This window comes from Eurypyga helias, unplaced genomic scaffold (assembly GCF_000690775.1).
Source record: "Eurypyga helias isolate BGI_N326 unplaced genomic scaffold, ASM69077v1 scaffold6150, whole genome shotgun sequence".
Lineage (NCBI taxonomy): Eukaryota > Metazoa > Chordata > Aves > Eurypygiformes > Eurypygidae > Eurypyga > Eurypyga helias.
This window is the reverse complement of record NW_010227659.1, coordinates 47,228-68,250: the sequence shown is the minus strand read 5'-3', so window position 1 is coordinate 68,250 and position 21,023 is coordinate 47,228. Positions and strand designations below refer to the sequence as shown.

Below are 21,023 nucleotides of genomic sequence, written 5' to 3'. Positions count from 1 at the left end.
TCAAGACTTGTAGAAAAAGACTTACCACTTACAATTCTAAAAGTCCAGTAATTTTCATTTATTTATTTATTTTCAAACCCCCTACCATTCTTAGAGACAAGAAGAAGAACGCCTTCTCATCAAGAGATTAGTATTGCATTCAACTACAACCCCAGACCAATTCCCACTAGTAGATGAATTATCCTCTCAAACAGATGAGGAATATAAATGAGAAAACACTTTCTTTAGAATGCCTAATAAGAATGAAAAAAAAATTTAATACAGATATGTTATATTGGATTATTCCAGGATAAAAGTCTTATGAAACAGAACCTCTATTATTCAGTCAAAAACTTTCAAGTAAATATAGTAGTTTGTTGTGAAACTATTAACTTTGTTGTGAAATTTGTTCCCCTTGATTGCAAGAAAATGACAAGGAGGAGAAGGGGAAAATAATAGACTGAAATTTTACTCTCTAAATATTTTTTAAAATAATGGCAGCAAGATATAAAACCCAGTCATTACAAACTTACCTGGGGAACAAAGCAGTTACAGCTATTCTGAAACTGCCAAATTAATTAGTAACATATGCAGGATTCATTTTAATGTATGATCCACAATGTTATTTACGACACTATGTTGTAAAATGCAACCATTATTGTTTTTCCTTTCCAATCACATTCAGTAAAACTGCAAAATATTTTTTTCTTCCTTTATGATCCACTGACCTGCAACCATCACTACAACACCAAATAAATCACACCTCCCCCAGCATAATTTTATACCATTTCAATATGTCCCTACCTCAGAATCTTTGAGTCTCACATAATTAGATGGGAAAACTCCTGATTTATCACCCAGTGTTCCTGTCCACCAGTCACCATCTTTCTTTGTCACAAGAATCATATCACCTTGTTGAAAAGTTAGGTCTCCTTGTTCAGAACTCTCATAAGTATACATAGCAATATACTCTGTAAGAGGGAAATAAATACAGAACATGGGAAAACACTTGATAAACTGCTCAATTATCATCTGCAAAATCTAATACAGAAAAATCCATCCATGGGTTAGATAGAAGCAAATTTATTAATTACTATTCATAGAAACCTTAATATTTCATGCATAAAATGGTATCTATCAGACCTAAATACAATCTATCAAAAGGCTGCTTTTGGAGGATTTTTAAAAAATAATTTGCTAGTATAATTAAAATGTACATAAATTATTAAATTTATGCCAGAAACTACTCCGGAAACATATTTCCCAAAGCCTTCTGGTTTGTGCTGATGTCTAGAATTTTTAGTCTTGGGGATGGTAAGTCTTAGTATCCAAGTATCTGTAGATACAGTCTTCATTCTACATGTTTGGCTCTCGCATACAATGAATTCTTTCAGCACGGGAAGCTTTGCATGAAGGGTGCACATCTCATTGCATCTTACGCAACAGATGGCTGGGAAATGTTAAGACAAAGCCTGAATGTGTTCAATTTTGTTAAAACAGAGTCAACTACTTGGTATTCAAGTGCAAAAACACTGAAGTAGACTGATGTAGAGAAACGCAATGCATAATTCAGAGTCACGGAACTACAGGAAAAATTCTTACATAAATAATTGTAGATGAGAATTACAGACAATTCAGTAACATTTTCTATACAACTCAACACATTCTTATTTAACTAAGCATTAACGCACTTTCTGTGGGCACAAAACAGATTTCTGAAGACTATGTCCTCTGCTTCTAGGACCAGCCCTGGACCCAAGAGCAGTTCACAGTATTCCAGGAAGACTTTCATGCATATGTAAAAAAACGTTCCAAGTATTCTGCTGCAGCTGGCAATTGTTTTATTTCCTTGAACAATAAATCTGACCAAAAAGCTTCGCTTGTGGAAGTTCAGCAAAAATTCAAACCACAATTACTATCTTTAATGAAACCTAAGACATGATTTGTCTAACAGCTGAAGAACACACACATCAGTATGCACGTACACTCACATTAAAAATCAGAATGTATGCTATACATATGGAATTTTTCCTAAAATTCTATACACGTAATAGGAAATGCTAAATCCATGCTTTATTATTTCTTTAAAATACAGCTTTTTTGGAAATGTTTTAATAAAAGTTGCATTCCTTTTTAATACAAGCATATAGCCGGAGATATCCCCTACTTTACCAAAAAAAAGACAACAGCATTTCTACAATTGCTTTTCCTCAGATATATAGTGAGCAAGACTAGCTGTATTTTGAAATAACTGATTATCACACTTGCCTTGTTACATGGAACTTTACCATTCCCTCCTTTTAACTTCTGTAGGGCGCACGCCAGCAGCAAATTAAATATATCGGTAACCAAAGACTCTTTCACTTAAAATTGTACTTAAAAACCTTAAGGTGTGCTGTAAAGATTATATCTAAATGTTCATTTGCAATCTATATTTAAATTCATTGATTCACTCTGACCGTGATTTAAATTAACCTAGCTGACTCTGCACCGAAGTGGATTAAGAGCGCTCACACAGTCTGCTAACACAGCTTGTGTGGAGACATTAACCTCCAGCTAAAGGGCAGCAACAGCCAGGAATGCAAGTCTTTTAAAACTTGTCAGAGGCCTGACCATTATCTGTCTGTACCTCAGGCTCCACCTTCAAAAATGAGGGTCAGCCTTGACCAGAAGAATCACAGCATTCTGTAACTGGTTGTAATTTCTTTGAGTACAAGCTTTAATAAAACACTGGGAATGAGCTTTATGTTAAATTGAGACATTTACTAATAACTCGTGCCATCATGAAGTACATATACAGATGTGCTTATCTGACCCTCTGCAAAAACCCACTGCAGAACGAGAATTGTTACCAAAACACTTACACAAGAAACAGTACAAACTACAGAAGATGTTTTAATGGCATGTGAAATTATTTCTTCTATATACACAAGATAGACAAATTCTTACTATAATAATTTTAAATCATTCTAGAGGCAAGTTGATTTGCACTTCAGTTTTAACAGGCCTGATCTTAGCACACTATGATCTGGTTTTAAGCTTGTTTCTGGTAATAAGCAGACTTACTCTGTTTAACTACATAGCAAAGTACTGTTAATGCCATTCAGTTGGAAAGGCTTACCTTCCCCTGACATAGTTGGTTTTGTTGCTGGTGACGCTACTCTTTTCAGACTAGCAGGACTTTCTGAGGAACCAGAATCCATGCTTTAGAAGAAAATAATCGTTATTTAAGAAATTAAACCACTTCAGAAAAATTATTATTATATTTAAAAACTAAAAAAATGTATATGCACCCACAAGCGACTTCCTACATTTAAAAAGCAGAGACAGTAAACATGCAAATTGAAGCTTTTAAGCACGATGGCCAGTCATGGTTACATTTAGGTAACTGCCTTAAATACACAAGTTTCTGCACCTCCTCCCTCAGGAAAAAGAAAAAACCTAAGATTATTCTCATTTGTATTACTAAGGGTAATGTTGCCTTCATATTACACAGAACCAGATTTTGATTGCTTCATCCTCCAAGAGTAATGATTAAGTGTTAAGATTAAGAGTAATGAGTAAGTGATTAAGTTTTGAGGTATACCTTTTTATTTTGGGAAAGATAAGCTATGACTTACATAGCTGTAAGTCATAAAATCCAATGCGTTAATTTTTTTAATTGCAAGTCACATAAGATCATGACTGTTCATTAAGCTTTAGATCTCTCTTCAGCGATGTGTGACCCTAGGAGAACTGAGATTAGTTTTCTGATTCCTCACATAGATTTCCAGGGTTGCAAGCCAGAACACCTCAGAAGAAAGTCATATAAAAAAGCATTTTTACAGAGTAGATTATAAACTTTAACATTCAAGTGTGCAACTCATCATATTTATTTAACTATTACAGTATAAAAGTAAAGCATAGTAAAAGCAAATAAAATACCTCGTTGACTTCCTAATGGGGCCTGAAATAAGCTTCACATACGATTTAGGAAACCATCCCTTTTGTCCTTGAACCTCTCCAAACCACCACATATCTTGCTGCTCCAAAACTGTGATTATATCATTTTTGTTGAAATTAAGATGGTTGTCTTTTTTCGCTCTCCAAGGATACAAAGCCTGTGCTTGAAGCCCCTCCACTTTTTCACCCTAACGCAAATTTTAAAAAGAGAGTAGTCAGTCATGCACCACCTTTCATAAAGAAAGTGCCATAAGAAAGTATATATTTTTATGCTACTTATACATCAACAAACCACTTTGATTTATACAGTTGAGGGAGAGTCTGTGTAAGTCAATTAAACTTACAAAGTGATACCAGAAGCATTTACAGTCCTTCTACACTTCTAACTGTTAACATATAACCAAGATCATACAATGCAAGATTATCAGAGGTTCTGCTTAACAAGTTAAATAAAGTTTTACAATTAAGATATACATGTAATAAACCTTCATGCAGATATTTTGGCAGGAGTTAAGTAAACTTTATGGAAAATGATGCTTTGCTGCAAGTTATTCATTGTGTATTCCAACTTCTTTTTATCCTCTAAGATACTGAGATATTTGGCATTTTTCAGAACACATCAGCTTACAAGAACAGTATGTTGTTCAGTTGAGGAAAAGGAAATGCCTTAACAGATGGACGGAATTCATCTGATGTGAAGCTTTGCAGTTGCTGTTCCACTTAACTACATAAACCACTTCGGAGGGCAAGGTATCATCACATGATTCAGGAAAGCCCCAAGAAAGCGACCCAAAGGTGGCATCCTGCCAAAACATTAAAACTGGACTACCAAAGTCTAAAAAAGCCAGCACAGAATAGCAGAACAGAAAGCACGTCATGTTAAATTCTGCCACAGATTTTGCAAATGGAAGTACATACACTACCTGTTCATCACTCCAAACAGAAATAGCTTATCTATCTCAGCATACTGCTTCAACACATGGTCAACGTTTGTACTTTGTTTTCCAAAAGTTAGTGCTGGGTCAGAACTAATGAATATAGGGGCTCACCTGACCCAAGACAGGAGAGGGAGATGATCCTGTAACAGTGGCAGGAGTGAAGGCTGATCGCTGCCGCAGCTGCCCTGCACTGGGAACAGTCAAAGACGGCTGAGCTGCCCAGGCATCCCAGTTATCAGTCTCTGGTTTCTCACTAGTGTTTGTTGGCCATCTGAAAAAAAAAAAAAAACGAGTGACATAATTCCTACTGTTTTCAACTGAATGAAAACACTCATGCAGGAAGACTTTGCAGAAAAATAAAATTCTACATTCTAGGTTAATTTCTTTTAATTGAATATTCCATGAGCATCATAACTCTCAGAGGGGAGTAGTGCAATCAAACACAGGCTAACAATAAATCTATCTTAAAAAGGCAATCTCTAAATACAGTTGCTTGTCTTTGCTACTTGAGACCAGCAGTTTCTCCATTCAGTTCCATTTCTCAGCTGTGCCCCTGTACAACTTCAGTTCAAGGAACGTAGGCTACATAATACACAGTGGAAAGAGGTAACTGAAAGCAACACCACCAACAAAAAAATCATCACTCTTTTCAAAACTGGTTTGAAATCTTCACATCTGCGCCTCACTGACCTCTCACACCCCTTTCCCTTATACATCATTTTGCTGCTTCTCATTCAAATCCTTGCCTTTTTTCTTGTGCTTAAAATGATTTCCTACTGACTTCTTTCAACTCCTTAGTTTTATGCAACCGCTTACCCTTTTTGTGTTATCTCCGATTCTTTAAACTGTCTACTAAATCTCACAATCCACACCTCTGCCTCCAAATACCCACTTAATTGAACAAAATCCCCTGAACCCTAGAAGCATAAACAAAGCACCTATCAAAACCTGAGTGTCATTTGCCTGTTGCTTGTGCTATTAGTTGGAGTAGTGTAGGAGTTCTCCTTAAGTAGAAGTCCACTTAAGTCTGTAACAGCATCCAAAGACCACAACCATCCCTAACCCCTATAACCTGTCAAGGACGATATTATAAGTGCTCTGGGACTCACTTTCTCTTGAAACTGAGAATTTTTGTGAAAGGCAAGAAAACATGCATTATCCACCTAAGGTAGAAACAGCTATGTTAAAAGTATGATTTATTCCAAACAAAATCCAGTATGTGCCAGGCATGTCCAGGAAGCTCAATATTTAGTCTTACTCTCCCCCCCTCAGAAAAATGACTGTAGTAAAACAGAAAAAGTTTAAATAATTGGAAAAGTTACTATAACCTATTTGATGGAAATTTTGAAATAGGACATATTATGAAGTGTAATATTGCATTAAGATATTAAGATATTCATTTATAAATATTTATCACATGATCAGAAGATAAGACAATTACTCACCCAACCCCATTTACATAGGGTTGATAATACTGCACAAAGCATTAAGTTGAGTTAATAAGTCATCTAGGGAAGGACATATGTTCTAATAGCATCAGCTTTATTAATGTTGTGATAAAGAATTAATAAGTCATCTTTTCATATTAACTGTTATTACCATATTTTGCATAATCCAAGTTGGAAACCATAAATGAGGATTGTTGTCAACTAATGTAAGAGAAGGAAGGTGAACGAACACCTTGAGGTTTCCTCCATGTCACCATCCTCATCCAGGAACGTCTCCTGCTTGAGATGTGTCCTTCTGCATTGTTTAGGCAGATAGGATGCTAGTGTGGTTAAAGTTCCACAAGGCTAGGATTTCAAACGGTAATCACAGAGAAAATATTTTGCTTCAAAACAAGCTGTTTTCATTTTGCAGCCTTGATACTGCGTGTTAACTGCCACCACAGGCAAATCGATTAGAAAGGACTCGTCCTCATTTAAGATGACAATCGCTACCCAAACATACGTTGAACTGAAGTCTGCCCAGTTATTGGCTGTTGTAGTACACTCCGTAGAAGCAGGAGTTCCTAGCGACGTAGTGGTTTCATGCACAGAAACCTTAGGTGCAGGAGCCGCCTCAACTGCTGGCTTTACAGATGCTGGAACTTCGTTTTCAGGTATTTTCTCGGCATAGTTTGCAGGGAACCATCCAGTTTTCCCTTTCAATTCTCCACCAAGCCACCCTGGTTCTCCAGTCTGGCTTTCATCCACCTGCAGACGCATTAAGTTAGAAAGTTAAGAAATAGCATACAAATAGAATTTTTACCTAAAACAATCCATCTCACACACAGTAATGAACTTTCTCTAGTTAGAGACGTGACACCTTCATTACAAGTTCCACCTAGGTAGAATCTTGTTGCTATTTAATTTACCTTTGGAAGATTATGTTGACAGCTATTCCTTCTATGGTGTATAAATAGATAAGAAAACATTTTGCAATGCAATACTGCTCTGCAATTATTTTTTTTTCCCCCCAAGGGAAAATCAAAAGGATTTCTTGGTGATGAGTTAAAAGGTCTTATTTCAATCCTAAGGCATAAGCAAAGCATGGGGTTTTAAATAGTTGCCTGAAAGTCTGTCATTGTACAGCAGACTTGGGAGAAGTGAGCTCTAGAGAAATCCCTTAAACATTGATAATTCTGGTTTAACACAAAATGCAGTTTTTAACAAGTTTTCCTAGGTTTTTCTCTTGCAGAAAATATGAAAACAACACAGCGTATTAAAAACGACACTCATCAAACAATTCAAACAAATCCACGTATTTGCCAGTGTATTTACACAAAACAATTCCATGGTAATTTTTCAAACTTAAATTTGCTGGCCTCTGTTCTTTTTCCATCACACTTGATATCTTCACCAAGCCATAAACGACAGAATGAAACAGGGCTATTTTTGCAGCTGTATTTTGATTCCTACTTATTGATTATGATAATCATGTTAAACTGCGAGTTTGCAAATTTCACACTTTCCTGTTAACTCTTCTTAAACATTTCACCGTATTTGTTCTCCAAGCTCTACTGACAGACTACTGCCTTAGTCTGCTATTTCACCAAAAGTGATCGGTGTAAATTCTGAGTGCTGCAGCTAACCACACTGAGCAAGAATTGCAAAGGAAAAGTAATTCACTATCGCTACTCTCGGTGAATTGATATGGTGGCTAAATACTTCCAAGGCCATCTCAGTTGCATAAACGTTTTAGAAGAAAAAAGGCACTAATTGTATTTGATAATAATTTTGCTAAAGTTAGTGATCTACCTATCTAATCTTTCTGATAGATCTAAAGAATCTCAGTTTTCAAGCACAACCTTACATATGAATAGGGTTTGCAACTACTTGTTTTAGAAACATCTACTTAGTACAACAGTCTGCTTTGCGTAGCTGCAGATGCCCCAGCAATGGTCAAGTCATCAGTAAAATGAGGCCGGTAATGAAAAATCAGATAACCAACCCTACACAGTAGCTGTTTTTTGTCAAAAATCTCTCTCATCTGTTTATGCCTGTAGCAATCCGTATTCCAAAATATGTAAGAGTTTCCAACAATAGTGTAACTCAAGAGCTGGCTGTACAGTACAGCAGAGATGCTTCAATCTGTATTTCTAAATCACCTGACACTATTTCCTAATAGTCCATTATCAATGTGAGGGATTTGTTGATAACAGAACATGTCATCAGCTAAGGACTAAGAAATAGTATCCTTTTCAGTCAAAGAAGTGTTCAGTATATGACATACGTATATAGCAGTGTCTGGGGCTTCTACAGTTGGAAACACACCTCCAAACCCACTCTACCGATTTTAACAAAATACAACCCATCCAGCTGCTTGTTTGGAGAAAAACATCAGTAGCAAAAAAAATTATTTGTGGCAATGGTGCAAACTAGTCACTCCAGACTAAAAGTGGGACTGTTCTTTTGCACTGAACCTGAAGCAGCAAAGCTTCTGCCCATGGCAGGGGGGTTGGAACTAGATGATCTTTAAGGTCCCTTCCAACCCAAACCATTCTGTGATTCTATGATTGTCCCTGGACTACTTATTTGAGTTGCTGATAGACTGCTTTGCTTGGGCCCGTTGTTAATTCTTTGACAGCCTCCTACTGTAATTTGTATCCCACACCCCGCTTTTGGTGCAAAATAATCCCTTATTTCTGCTTTTTGTTGGCTCCATCTTCTATCTCAGTCCCTAGTAACGCAAAGCAAACCCAGAAATAAACGGACTACATGCTTGACTGGTTCAATGTGGTTTTACTGCAGTGCAGAGCAAAATTTCCACTGCAGCACTGAATAGGATTGTTAAAGCAGCAGTTTGAGTGATGGAAGGTCACAGCAGAGGGTGAATCTTGGGAAAGAGAGGAAGAAATGGATTATCAGCACCTGACGTCAAGATGAGTAATCTAAACGGTAATAATAGTCACAAAGTTTCTACTCTCATTCAGCTGGTAGGGTAGTAACTAGAATCACTAACATACAAAAGAATCAGGACTTAGAAGCCAAAAGTCGGTTATGCTGATGGTCTGAACAGGACATCTTTGAAACGAATCAGAGTCATACGGAAACCACTGTGATTTTTCAGAAAGAAATGTTTTGTACAAGCAGAGGAAAAAAAAAACCCACTACCAAAGGGTTTTTAAACAAAGGATTTAATGTCTCTTTTGTGAATTATTTTACCTTAAAGCTATCTTCTAAAGAGCCTATGAGGATAGTCAAATTTTTGCTTATTAAATACAATTAATTTTTCTATGTATACTCATGGAAAGGCACTTTGAAAGATAATTTTAACTCTGTAATTCATTAAAAAAATCTGGGTTCTCAGTTACTCATGTAAAATATAATTTGCAACTGTCTTCATAATACAATACTGAAAACTTAAAATAAATTCCTTTGAACCTTTTTCAAATTCATTTGTTGTAATTTCCTTGTATTTTTGCACCCAGCATCTCCGAGCCTCTATGATAAACTACCCCATATTATTTTTTTCCGAAATACAACTACACTTTAAATGAACACCTGAATAGTGAAATATAGGGTGCATGTGGGTTTATTTTTTATTTATTCTACTGTACTTCAGAGCCACAGCTTGCAGCTACTTCGTTCCAGCAACTGAACACGAGTGACAGGAGTAACGGCAACACAACTCTTAGCAGCAAAAGCAATTGGTCCAGTATCTCCGTCAACAGAAGGGCTGGCTTTGCAGTGGCCTACGCCACTTTGGCCTGGCTTATGTATCACCAGCAGCCCATGCACACAAGAAGAGAAGCACTGTTTTACCATAGATATTCACTCTACATATAAAGCCAAACCCTAATACTCTCACAGAAATATGTAATCAAAGCTAAACAGAGTACCATAATCTCTTTTGTTCAACTATCTATCCACTAGATGACTATTTTAATTCTCTTCCCCTTGTAGGCTTTTGACCTAGGTATTTTGAGACTACCAGAATACTGTTACATTGTTGAATATAAACTCTGCAGGCCAGAGGCCATAGGCTGATTATGCCTACACAGGACCTAACACAAGGAGGCTGTCTATGTGTCTAATACAAAGAACATTCTTTCTAACTCTCACAATCATTAACTAACGAAACTGAAGAGAAATTACCATTATGAAATTGTTTTAGACCCTCCGCAGAAGCTTCTTTAGGAACTTCCAGTTTAACTTACGTTCTCCTGCTATCAGAGCCACTATAGTTCAGTAATTCAATAATTCACCTGTATTTCGTTTGTTATGCTTTAGATCATTTAAATAAGCTGTATTATATAAAACATTATCAGAAACAACAGAATCCATTCATTTACTTCAAGCTGGAGCCTAAGAGCAGCAAATGCCAGCAGGACTTGCGGTATAACAGGGCTATACAAAAGATATTCCATACACTGTATACATATATTCATACACATAATAGAATTTTAACTTCTTGAACAGAGAGACCTCAAAGAGGCATAGCCTTCTTGGCTCAGAGTATTTGTTCCCAGACAAAAGCTTGGCTAATTTATAGTTCAGATTATAAATCTATCTGCCTTACAGTGAAACAAATTTAATGTAAATAGAAAGGTAAGAAGCAGAGAAAGCAGAAATCCAAGTTAAGAGAAAATATAAAAATCCTGTAATTAAGAAGTGGAAGAATTAGAAAAAAAATCCAGCTCCCACCCCACACATTCTCTAAACCATTACACAAGATACTTCAGTGCTACAGACAACTAACATCTGGCATGGAAAGTCAGGCAGAAACCAGCACTCCTTAAATTAGCAAATACTTTTCCCTTCAGAATAAACCCTCATCCTTCTCCCTCCTTTCCACCAAGACAGATCTCAAGATTCATGCACAGTGTAAAAGTGCATTACACTGTTGTAAAAACTATTTACAAGCTATACATCTATTAAAGCCACGAATCATTCTGACATAATGAATTCTGCAGTTCTGTTTACATCCAGGCCGTAGGCCTGGTTCCCATGTGCACTGACAACAGATTTGGGCTTCAGCTGGATACTTTGCTCACGGTAGTTACAGGCTGCATGGTGTTTTCTGTACAGTTGTATGATCACAGGACATGATTGCACAAGCCTGCACACACAAAGCCATTTATAAGCGTTAAAATGGTGAAGTGCTCAATTTGCCTATGTTAGAGCACAGTTATTCTAAGCAATGCTTATTTTGTGGCACACAGTAAACTCCTAACTGTACAGGTCAGCGTAACTACAGAGTTGCATTTATGTCATAAATCAGACACACTTTAACATGTAAGCTTGTAAATTATGATTTTCCAAAAAACATAACTGACTCAAACCTTCTAGAACCACAGGACACGACAAACACTTAAGGACAGCGAAGAGTCCAAATGCCCATTATCAAAAGTAAGTTCTGGTCCTTTGTGCTTGTATTACTTTTGACAATGTGAGCTAGTTTGTTAGTTTGACCCTAGGTGAATTCAAAAACAAGTAAACTACATGGTAACAGAATCCGTATTTACAAAAATGAATAAATTGCATAGACCTCCTAACAGTCATATAGCACACTTACCCATTCCCTTTTAACCTCCATCAGGAAAGCAATGATTTAAAGCAAGGCAGAATTATAACACATTTCAATAAAGTGTCTTACATTACTTTTCTAAGAGTAGCCCAGTTAAGCAATTACTACAGAGCAGGAGAGAAATCCCACAAGAAAAAGTCATCAGGTTTAATTATTGTCAAAATTAATTTAAATAAAGAAAATTGAGAGTAGTTACTCCACTTCTGTAGAGTAAGTTAAAACAAAGCCCAAAAGTAAAACAAAGACTCAGGTACCTCAAAGTCTCTAAAATGTATGAAGTGCTCCTTAAAATCAAGTATCTTTTGGAAAAACATTATTTTCCTGCAGTTTCACCTAACAATGATGGCTCTTCCTCAAGGAAAAAAAAAACAGTTCACTTGTATGCCTAGGCTACAATCTATTTCCCAAGAAGACAGCACAGCATTTCTCAGTAGCCTAAGGAGACCCCTGCACCTGTATCCTCTCTCATTAACAGCTGACTGACCAATACTATTTCTTGATGCAGAATAACAGCACATCGCATTGTTATTCAGAATGGCAATGGGCCTCTTCCCAGTCATTCGGTACTGCTACTAATCCAGGATTTGCCTTTAGTATCTGCTTTTGGAAAACAAATGTCACAAACACTTCAGTGTGACACCACTGTATCAATAGAAAAAAACCACAGAACAAAAAGGCTGAGAGGCGAAGACATCTCCCCAGAATACAGGCTTTTAAAAATTAGTTATCATTACAACTTAGAAGCATTTACAAAGTATATTTTTTTACAAAGTATATTTTTTTTCAAAATCCATTCTTACTAAACTGTGCAAAAACGCAATAGCTCTTTAAATCTATTTTGTTGAGTAGAACACAGTGAAAAAGGTAACATTTCATATTTGCACTAGGAATTTTCATTATGAACACACACATGCAGGTTAAGATCATACCAGTAATTTATTAATATACACATTTAATAACTGCAGTCATTAACAACAGAACTTATTTTAGAGACAGAGACAAAAGCAGAATATTGCTTTAGAGTTTAACACGACAGCTCTTGGCTGACCATATCCCTGTATCTCATCTGTATCAGCACACCTGTCACAAAACTTGTAGGTTTTGAAGTTTCCACTTTTAGAAGTGATGTTTTATCTACTGTATATCCTCTCCAAAATAAATGTAAAAGTTTCTCACAAAATAATTAAGTAGTTTAAAAAAAAAGAACTGAGTAAATGATCGTACAAACAATTCCAAGTTACAATTATACTACATTATGATGTCAAAAACTCACTAAAAGAGTTGTATAAAAAATTTCCAGTATTACTGAAGAAGTATCATCACCATACAAAAAAATACATTAATGTCTGTGATCACGGCAGAAGTGAAGCCGTCCTGTAGTGCAGCATAATAGTTCCACACAGTATTAGACTGGACACCATATTCACTTCATAACAGCAATTTTCCAAATTAAAAATGTTACACTGCTCTTGAGCTATTCTTATAAAAAGGTAAATCTCTTATTAGAAACATATTTTATCAAGCAAAGCCAGTTTTCAATTCCAGACAACAGCCACTCTCTCAGTAGACTGTACCAGTAAGTTTGCTCCGTAGCTACCTTGGAGGGCAAGACACCTCTCTCCCCCGGAGAGTACTTCTCTATAGGAACCTTTTTACACATGCTGACAGACAGACAGATCAGCATACTAAAACTGATACTGTCTACTCAGACTATGGTTAAACTTGACACTTAACAATGAAGTGTAAGAGGCTATCCCTTACTATAATACACTTACTATGTCATATCACCTCATTATTCACTGAAATATTTTTCTCAAGTCTGCAAACATCTTGACATATATAATTCCAATTACACAAGTGCAAAGGTTTATGTAATTTCTTTCAAGTAATATCACAATCCCTTCTTACCATGACTATGTCGCCAGGCTGAATAGTGATTTCATCATGGCTTCTTGATTCAAAAGGATACAGTGCTCTATAATACACTATTTTTACATCCTCCTGAGCAGAAATCGTTAGAGGAGCTTTTTCTGAGCAAAAGAAAAAACACACAGATACAAAGGAAGGGAAAAAACCCAAACAAACAAACCCAAAACAAAACACCCATACATTATTTTAAAATATTTGAAAAATGAGGTGAAAGTGGAGACAAAACTTAACAAACGTTACATTGTCTGTATGAAGTACAGTCCTTTTACACAAGGGAAAATATGAAAATGAATTATTTAAAACACAATTTTCTATTTTGTCTTCTAAACATCAAGTAAAATATTACTGTATTTTAAGTTTTATGATACAACTGTTTTCATAGAAAGAATCATGTTCTTATGATGCAACACATATGACTTCTCAAATGCTTCAATGATTTTGTAGGTTAAGCCTGATCAGCCAAAGGTTCAATTCAAACAATGATGTTCTTGCATACACCAATGGTATCCCAAATACTTTTAGAGCCTGCTGTCTAGCAGCTTCACTTGCAGCCTGACTGTGCTTCCAAGTAAAATGTTTCAAAATGTCCTAGTACATACAGATTGGCTGAAAAAAGGTTGCTTACAGATGGTGTTTTAATAAAATTACATGCTAAAGATGCATTATTTGAAAAAGAAGAATACAGAAAAACCTCAAACATATAAGCTAAATTGCTCTTGTGTAATGCACTTCCTATATTGGCTGTTTGGTCATAAAAGTGCCCTTTGCTACTCTGCACAAATAAAACCTAGCAAAAGGACCTATGAGATTAAGTCAATTATAGATTTGGGCTGAAAGACAGAAGGTAATTTCCCCTTTGTGCAATCCTTCGGTCACATATTTAAACAAATAACACATTCCCAATCAGTTCTCTTGTGTATGTAACAAAGCCACATAAGGAGGAACCATGATTCCCAACACGGGCAAAAATCAGGTTTATAACACCAAGAAAAAGGTCTCCGCTGAAAGTGCTCGTGTGCATAGCAGAAAAAGGGGGATAAAAATCTTAGACTTCATGTCATTTATTCAGTAAACAACATGCATGGGGAAGGAGGAAGAGGAGAAGGAGGATCAAATTACGTATTGTTACTCCTCTAAAAAATCCCAAGGCATATATTCCACACCATAGTAAGATTTATAAAGAGAAGCACATACATAATTTTTGACATCTTTGCATCAATACCTTACAACAACAACTTAGAGCTAAGATTCTCTTCAGCTGGCACTGTGAGTCTCATCAACTGTGCTTTACACTCTGCTAAACACCACACTTTTAGCATAGTGAAGCCTTAAAGAACAACTTCTTGGAGTCTAGAGCCCAATCCATATGTGATTTACTTTAATAAGGTTAGCAATCCAGCCTTGAAACATAATACTCCTTTGTATTAAATGGGAAGGCAAATCAGAAAGCAACTGCTCAAGTGGCATGTGCAACAGCATTTCTTGGGTTTTTTTTTTTTTACTCTACCTGCATTTGACCAAGGGGCTTGGACAGCTGGCTTCACCGGCTCTTGATGTGGCTGGAAAAGCTTACTCAGTTTCTCCTGCATTTCCTGTTTCCCCTTATCCTCACTTTCCTTCTTCTTGGTCATTTCTTCCCTTTTTGGCTTTTCATCTTCCTGAATTTTTTTTTGCCACTGAAGTTCCTCTTCTGGTTGGACTCTATCAAGCCGCTGTTTATCCCGTTCCTGGATTCGCCTGTTGGACAATTAAAGTGTTTTCTTAAGCCAGTCAGACAAAAGACCATAAAAGCTAGTTGTCCTGTGTGTGATCTAGAGTATGAAGTGTATTCCTTATGGCTTTTGCATACCCTGTAAGAGCTGTTAATTTTATTTCAGTGAGTTATCACCCTCCCCACAGCATCTTTTTACACAATGATTCCTAGAGGGCAAAGGAGAAATACTCAGAAAGACTTGCTATGACTCTGTATGTACTCATGAAGAAAGAGCTGTGACTCTCAGGCAAGTGAGAGAACACTCTTCCATGTAACCTACTCCGAAGTGCAGGCCTCTATTACCTCGAATGGCTTTGTCTTTGCACTTGAACTACCTTTAATATAATTTTTTATTTTCACTCCCATATCAATTCCTTACCTCTACAATACAATTCCACAGAACTCTAAAGGAGGTACAGAGCAACCTGAACATATAGAAATAACACACTAGTTATGTTTTGGAGCTGAACGTAAGGTAAGAAAAAAATTCAACACCATTTTATCTTGTCAGAGTTCTTCAGAGATTTCTAAATGCTAAACTTTACCTTTTCAATTGAGGCTGTGATCTCTTCTCCTCTACAATGACATGAAAATAAAGGTATTTACTTGTGTTTTTCTAATAATTGTATGAAACTTTACACAGGTATCTTCGAACAATCTCTTACTCAGCTCACAATGCTCTGAAAATTATAAGCTTGGTAACATTCAATATCTTACAATTTCAGTCCCACCTCTTCAATTCCACATCTGAGTCTCAACTTGGGGATTCAACAATATTTGTGCATTCTCTCTTTATAGTTTTCCATGGGATTCATAAATCCTATGCAGCTGTTTTAAGTGATGAACCATACGGAGAAAGGAGGAATTAAAAAAAAGGAAAAAAAAAAAAACTTGGCTGAAGAAACAAGTCATTGGCACCCCAGAACTCAGACATAAGCTCTTCAGATCCATGTAACTGTAAGGCTGCTTTTGAAAATCTCTTTCCAAGCAGTCTAATTCAAGCAATCTAAGTATCCCATTATATCAGCATTGCAAGTAACCATTTTCATTTGCCACACAGTTCCTTTTATTTAATCTAGGTCTGTGGATATCAGCTACAGCTATCACCAGACATTTTCAATAATGAATTTTTATCATAAAGTTTTCCCTGAAACCCAATAAGCATCAAATTATACACTTCAATTTTTATCTGCTCAGCACTGACTTCAGCTCTAAAATGCGGGAAGAAGTCAGGAATACCGATCAAACAAATTGGTTCTGCCTATTATCTCAAAGCCACAAACATCCCTAGGTAAGACTCAAAATAGACATATCAGGAAAAAAAAAAAAAAGCAGTAGTAGTCAGGAAACATGACAGTCCTGATTCTCCTTTTGAGGGGCAGGGAGTAAAAATATCTGCAAGCTTCATACAGCACTCCTGCAGAACTATTCAGAAAATTACACATTCCCAACTGCAAAGGCAACAAGCCCTTCCCCTCCAACAGAGACGACAACAGAAAGAATAAAAACTCTGCCAGAAATAATTTGCCCCAGTAAAGGTAACTCCAAAGGGCTGTAACAGATGCACAGAGAGCATAATTTTCTTCCATGACCTATTCCACTTCTATACTTTCTTCGTACTTACAAAATCAGTGACAAACACATGAAAACAAGCAGGTCATTACAGACTTGCCCTACTATTTAGAACATATTTTATTCAAGAACAACATGGATTCCTGGCAAAAAATTGTGTGGGGTAAAAAAAGTAAAAAAATCCACTGCGTTGGTTGGCACCAGAGGGTGAAATCTCATCTCTGTCAATATAAGTTTTGAGCTGACAGTAGTATTTTCTGAGAGATGTCAATGTACCCAATGTCTGTTTAAGATGGTAGCTACTGACTTCCAAGTTCAAAAAAACCCTTTGGTTCTCAGTGAAATTGCTGATACCATTTCAGTATTCCACATGAGTATACCATAAGCAGAGGTTAAGACACAAGTGTGAAGGGTACCACTTCCTGCTCTACAAAATAGTGCCACACTTTTCTGCCTTCAACGTGAAGTCATCTAACAAGTTAATAAATTGCCTGTTCTGACAGCCTCTTATTTTAATTGCTGAATTTGTCTTTCACATGTTCATTTGCAAAGCATTCAGAGCCAATTACTCAGCCAATTACTGAAGCGGCATCACAAAGGCATACAGAGCTCAATTTTCTTTTGACTGAGTGGTGTCTTACCTGGTGATCTTAGTGAGATGGGCTTTGAATGGGAAATGGAGTTTTTAATTATGTTTCTAGTAGAGTGATTAAGTCTTCCCATACTTATAAACCAAGTATGCTCTAACTGCTGGAGCGAGAAGAGCAGATGAAAATTCATCTTGAGGGGTGTGGGAAGTGTATGTGTGATTTCTTTTTTTCCTTCCACAGAGGCTGCAGAATGTTCTTGTTTGATTGTTATGCAAGCTAATACCACGAGTTGAAGACAAGGAAGGGAATAAGAAGAGACAGAGAAGCTAAAGAAACAGAAGCCTAAGTGTGAGTGCCAGAGCTTGGTTAGAAACAAGAAACGACATTCTGCTCTTTTCCTTATTTCAAGACTTCCAATGTCTGCCTTAGTTGTGGAATATGACCTCTAATTTACATATACTTGCTTTACACTTTCAATCTCCTTTTTTCTCTCACCAACCACATTATACCACTCATACAGTTCTTATCCAAATACCAAGTGTAAACTCCATTCTTTTTACTCAAATGTAGGGGTATTTTCCCCCTCTGAACTGTATATTACTCCCAGTGTCATACAAGTCTGCATGGAATTAGCCTTAAGATAATTAAGGGTAATTAGCCATAAGAGTATTAATCATTTACCTCATTCATTTTGGTGTCTGCTGGAAATCAGTAAGACTAGCAGAATGCACATTATCAGGTATACCAATTACGATTATTTAGAAGCTTGAATATTTGGGCAGTGTGAAGTTTCACATTACCAATAGTGGCTGAGTGCCCAACTACTGTGAAAAGTCAGGTGTGAAGTTTTCCATGGCAAAAGTATTTTCTTTCTTAAATGTCTTTTTTAATTGCCATTTTTCTGGAAAGAAGTGGAGTATTTTATTGAATATTCTGAAACAGAATGTTTTTAGTATTCTTATACTTCCAGTACCTCAACAGTCATCTTGTTTTCAAGGCAAGTTCCAACTCAATTACCGTATTTAGCATAGTTATTTCTTCATGATAGAAAGCTCTTTTCTTAGGAAGTTTGCTATTTTTTAAAGTTGATCTTTATGATTTTTAAAGGCATAGGACTTTCGTAAATGACAAGAATTAACTAAAACTTTGTTCTATGTATAATATTTCTATCTGAAGACACGATTTTCACTGAGACCTTGTTTTGGTTTTGCCTGAAAAGTGAAAAATTAACTTGACCAAGTAGTAACACAAGCTATCAATTTACTTTAGGTCACAGTCCATGTAAGCAACAATTTAAAGACCTCTGGTTCCCAGGCCTTTGTTTTAAACTCTTGACCAACATCTGTCTACATTAAAGGTATAAAAAGGCTACTGAGATAAATGTCAGAATAGAATTGGTTGCTAACCTAAATGCCATTCATTTGACATAATTCTACTATACATACACATAGAAAACAAATTTCCAAGTGTGCAGAAAAACATCAGCTCTGTGTTTTATGTTCATACAAACAACAGAGCTAGCTAGTTAATTACGCTGTTCAAGAACCTCTCTGGGGTAGAAGTACATTAAAGAGTTCGGTAGCACTGCTGAAATCTGTAGGTATCACAGACAGTAAAGAATCACAGATAGATGTAGAAGCTCATCTCCACAGCACACTTCTCATGCAAGGAAAAAAATCAAGAGATTCTTCAAGTTTTAAAAGGGATCATCAGCACTAAAATGAAACCTGATCTAAGTCTCGGGTATTCTTGCCGTTTAGTGATGTATTACTTGAGTTCAGATTATGCTCCTCGGAACGCAAAGTTTATTTTGCTTGTTTGCAAAATACTTTGCACTCTAAAACCTCTTCAGAAAAGGCTTAAATTAGAACAGTGTGTTACCTTTGAGCTTCTTTTTGCTTTTCCAGTTCTACTGTCTTCCTTTCTTGTTCCTTCTGTTTCAGTCTCTCAGCTTCCAGGTTCTTTTGCTTCTGTAGTTGCTGTTTGTTATGTATTTCTCTCAGCTCCTACAGAAAAAAGTAAAATACATGTAAAAGTATGCTTTGTGAATCATAACTAAAGGCCCCATTTATTTCATTGTGAAGTAACAAAACTTGACAATGGCTGAATATCTCTGCTGAAACTTGCAGTATTGCCAAATGTCTTGGCAGATGTTTAAGGTAGATTTCAAAGGTCTATAAACCGCTTACTTTTTCCTATTTTTATCCATACAACCTGAGATGCTAAAGGGTTAAGAAACAAGAAAGCCTTTTTTAAAATGGGACTGCAAAACGTTGACTGAAGTTTGACAAAGCTTAATCTGAAAAGTCACTTATGTTTTATCTTGTTTGCTGGTTTGTTGAATTCATTTATTAAATTCCATACAAAAGTCTGCCTTCTGAGCTGCTCATAACAGCAACTGTTTCAGTTAATGGGTTTAATTTTGAAATTAATGGTGATTTACTAAGGAATATTCAGGATTGTTTTATACCCAGGAGATTGAATTCCTTAAGCAATGTCTTTGGGACGAATCCTGGCACAGAGTATTCATCCATATACAAGTCAGTTTTCCCCTACTTAACTGGACAGACATTGCCTGAAACATTTAGAACATAAGTAATAATAAATCCATCATATTTTCCTCAAGATTTGTTTGCTGCATTAACACTTACTAACATAAATACAAGTTTCATCCTGAATCTCTTTACATAACCCAGAGATCCTTGATATTATAAGGAAAAAGATAACTTTACTTCCGACAACTGAAATTTTTCACTGAAAATAGTTCACATCTTAAAAAATTTATGTGTTTGAATGAAAATACAGTACAGACAAAAATATGCATAAAAAGTTTGTAGCAGGATATTGTTTCTAAATCTGTATCTTTAAAATGTCTACTTTTATTGAAATACATTATGAAATCCATCATGAAGGTTTGTTTAGTTATTGTATCCTTAAAAGCTTTATCTTAATTCAGTCAGGGACTGAAACAGTTAATCTAGAAAGTATTGGGCTAGTTTTCCAGAAATTCACAATCTACAAATTAGCCAGATGAAGACACCATGTAACTGTCCTCATGCACCGACCAAAATGTAGAAAACTCCATGAGCCAAAAGAAACAAGGTGAAAACCCAACCAAAAAAAAAAAACCAAACCTAAATATCAAGTGATTCAGAGGGCCACAATGAGAAAAGTTCCAGTAAGTTAATTTCACAGTATTATGAGTAACTTCTTAGCTACAGCTTCAAAATGTTGGAAGTTAATACTTGTTTATTTACAGGCTGTACTTGCACTGTGTCTAAAAATCTATTTAGTGAAAGTAATATATGC

General features: G+C 36.1%; 1 protein-coding gene across 1 annotated transcript in view; it reads right to left on the bottom strand.

Moving 5' to 3' along the window:
- Nucleotides 1-21,023, bottom strand: part of ITSN1 (intersectin 1 (SH3 domain protein)) — a 104,306-nt gene that overhangs the window by 39,592 nt on the left and 43,691 nt on the right. Inside the window, exons 16-24 of the mRNA XM_010156938.1 lie at nucleotides 19,596-19,720; nucleotides 15,307-15,536; nucleotides 13,779-13,900; nucleotides 11,859-11,873; nucleotides 6,810-7,054; nucleotides 4,971-5,130; nucleotides 3,904-4,109; nucleotides 3,101-3,183; nucleotides 784-950 (exon numbers count right to left, since the gene is read on the bottom strand). Of these exons, the coding sequence (XP_010155240.1) occupies nucleotides 784-950; nucleotides 3,101-3,183; nucleotides 3,904-4,109; nucleotides 4,971-5,130; nucleotides 6,810-7,054; nucleotides 11,859-11,873; nucleotides 13,779-13,900; nucleotides 15,307-15,536; nucleotides 19,596-19,720 (1,353 nt within the window). The remainder of the gene's footprint in view (nucleotides 1-783; nucleotides 951-3,100; nucleotides 3,184-3,903; nucleotides 4,110-4,970; nucleotides 5,131-6,809; nucleotides 7,055-11,858; nucleotides 11,874-13,778; nucleotides 13,901-15,306; nucleotides 15,537-19,595; nucleotides 19,721-21,023) is intronic.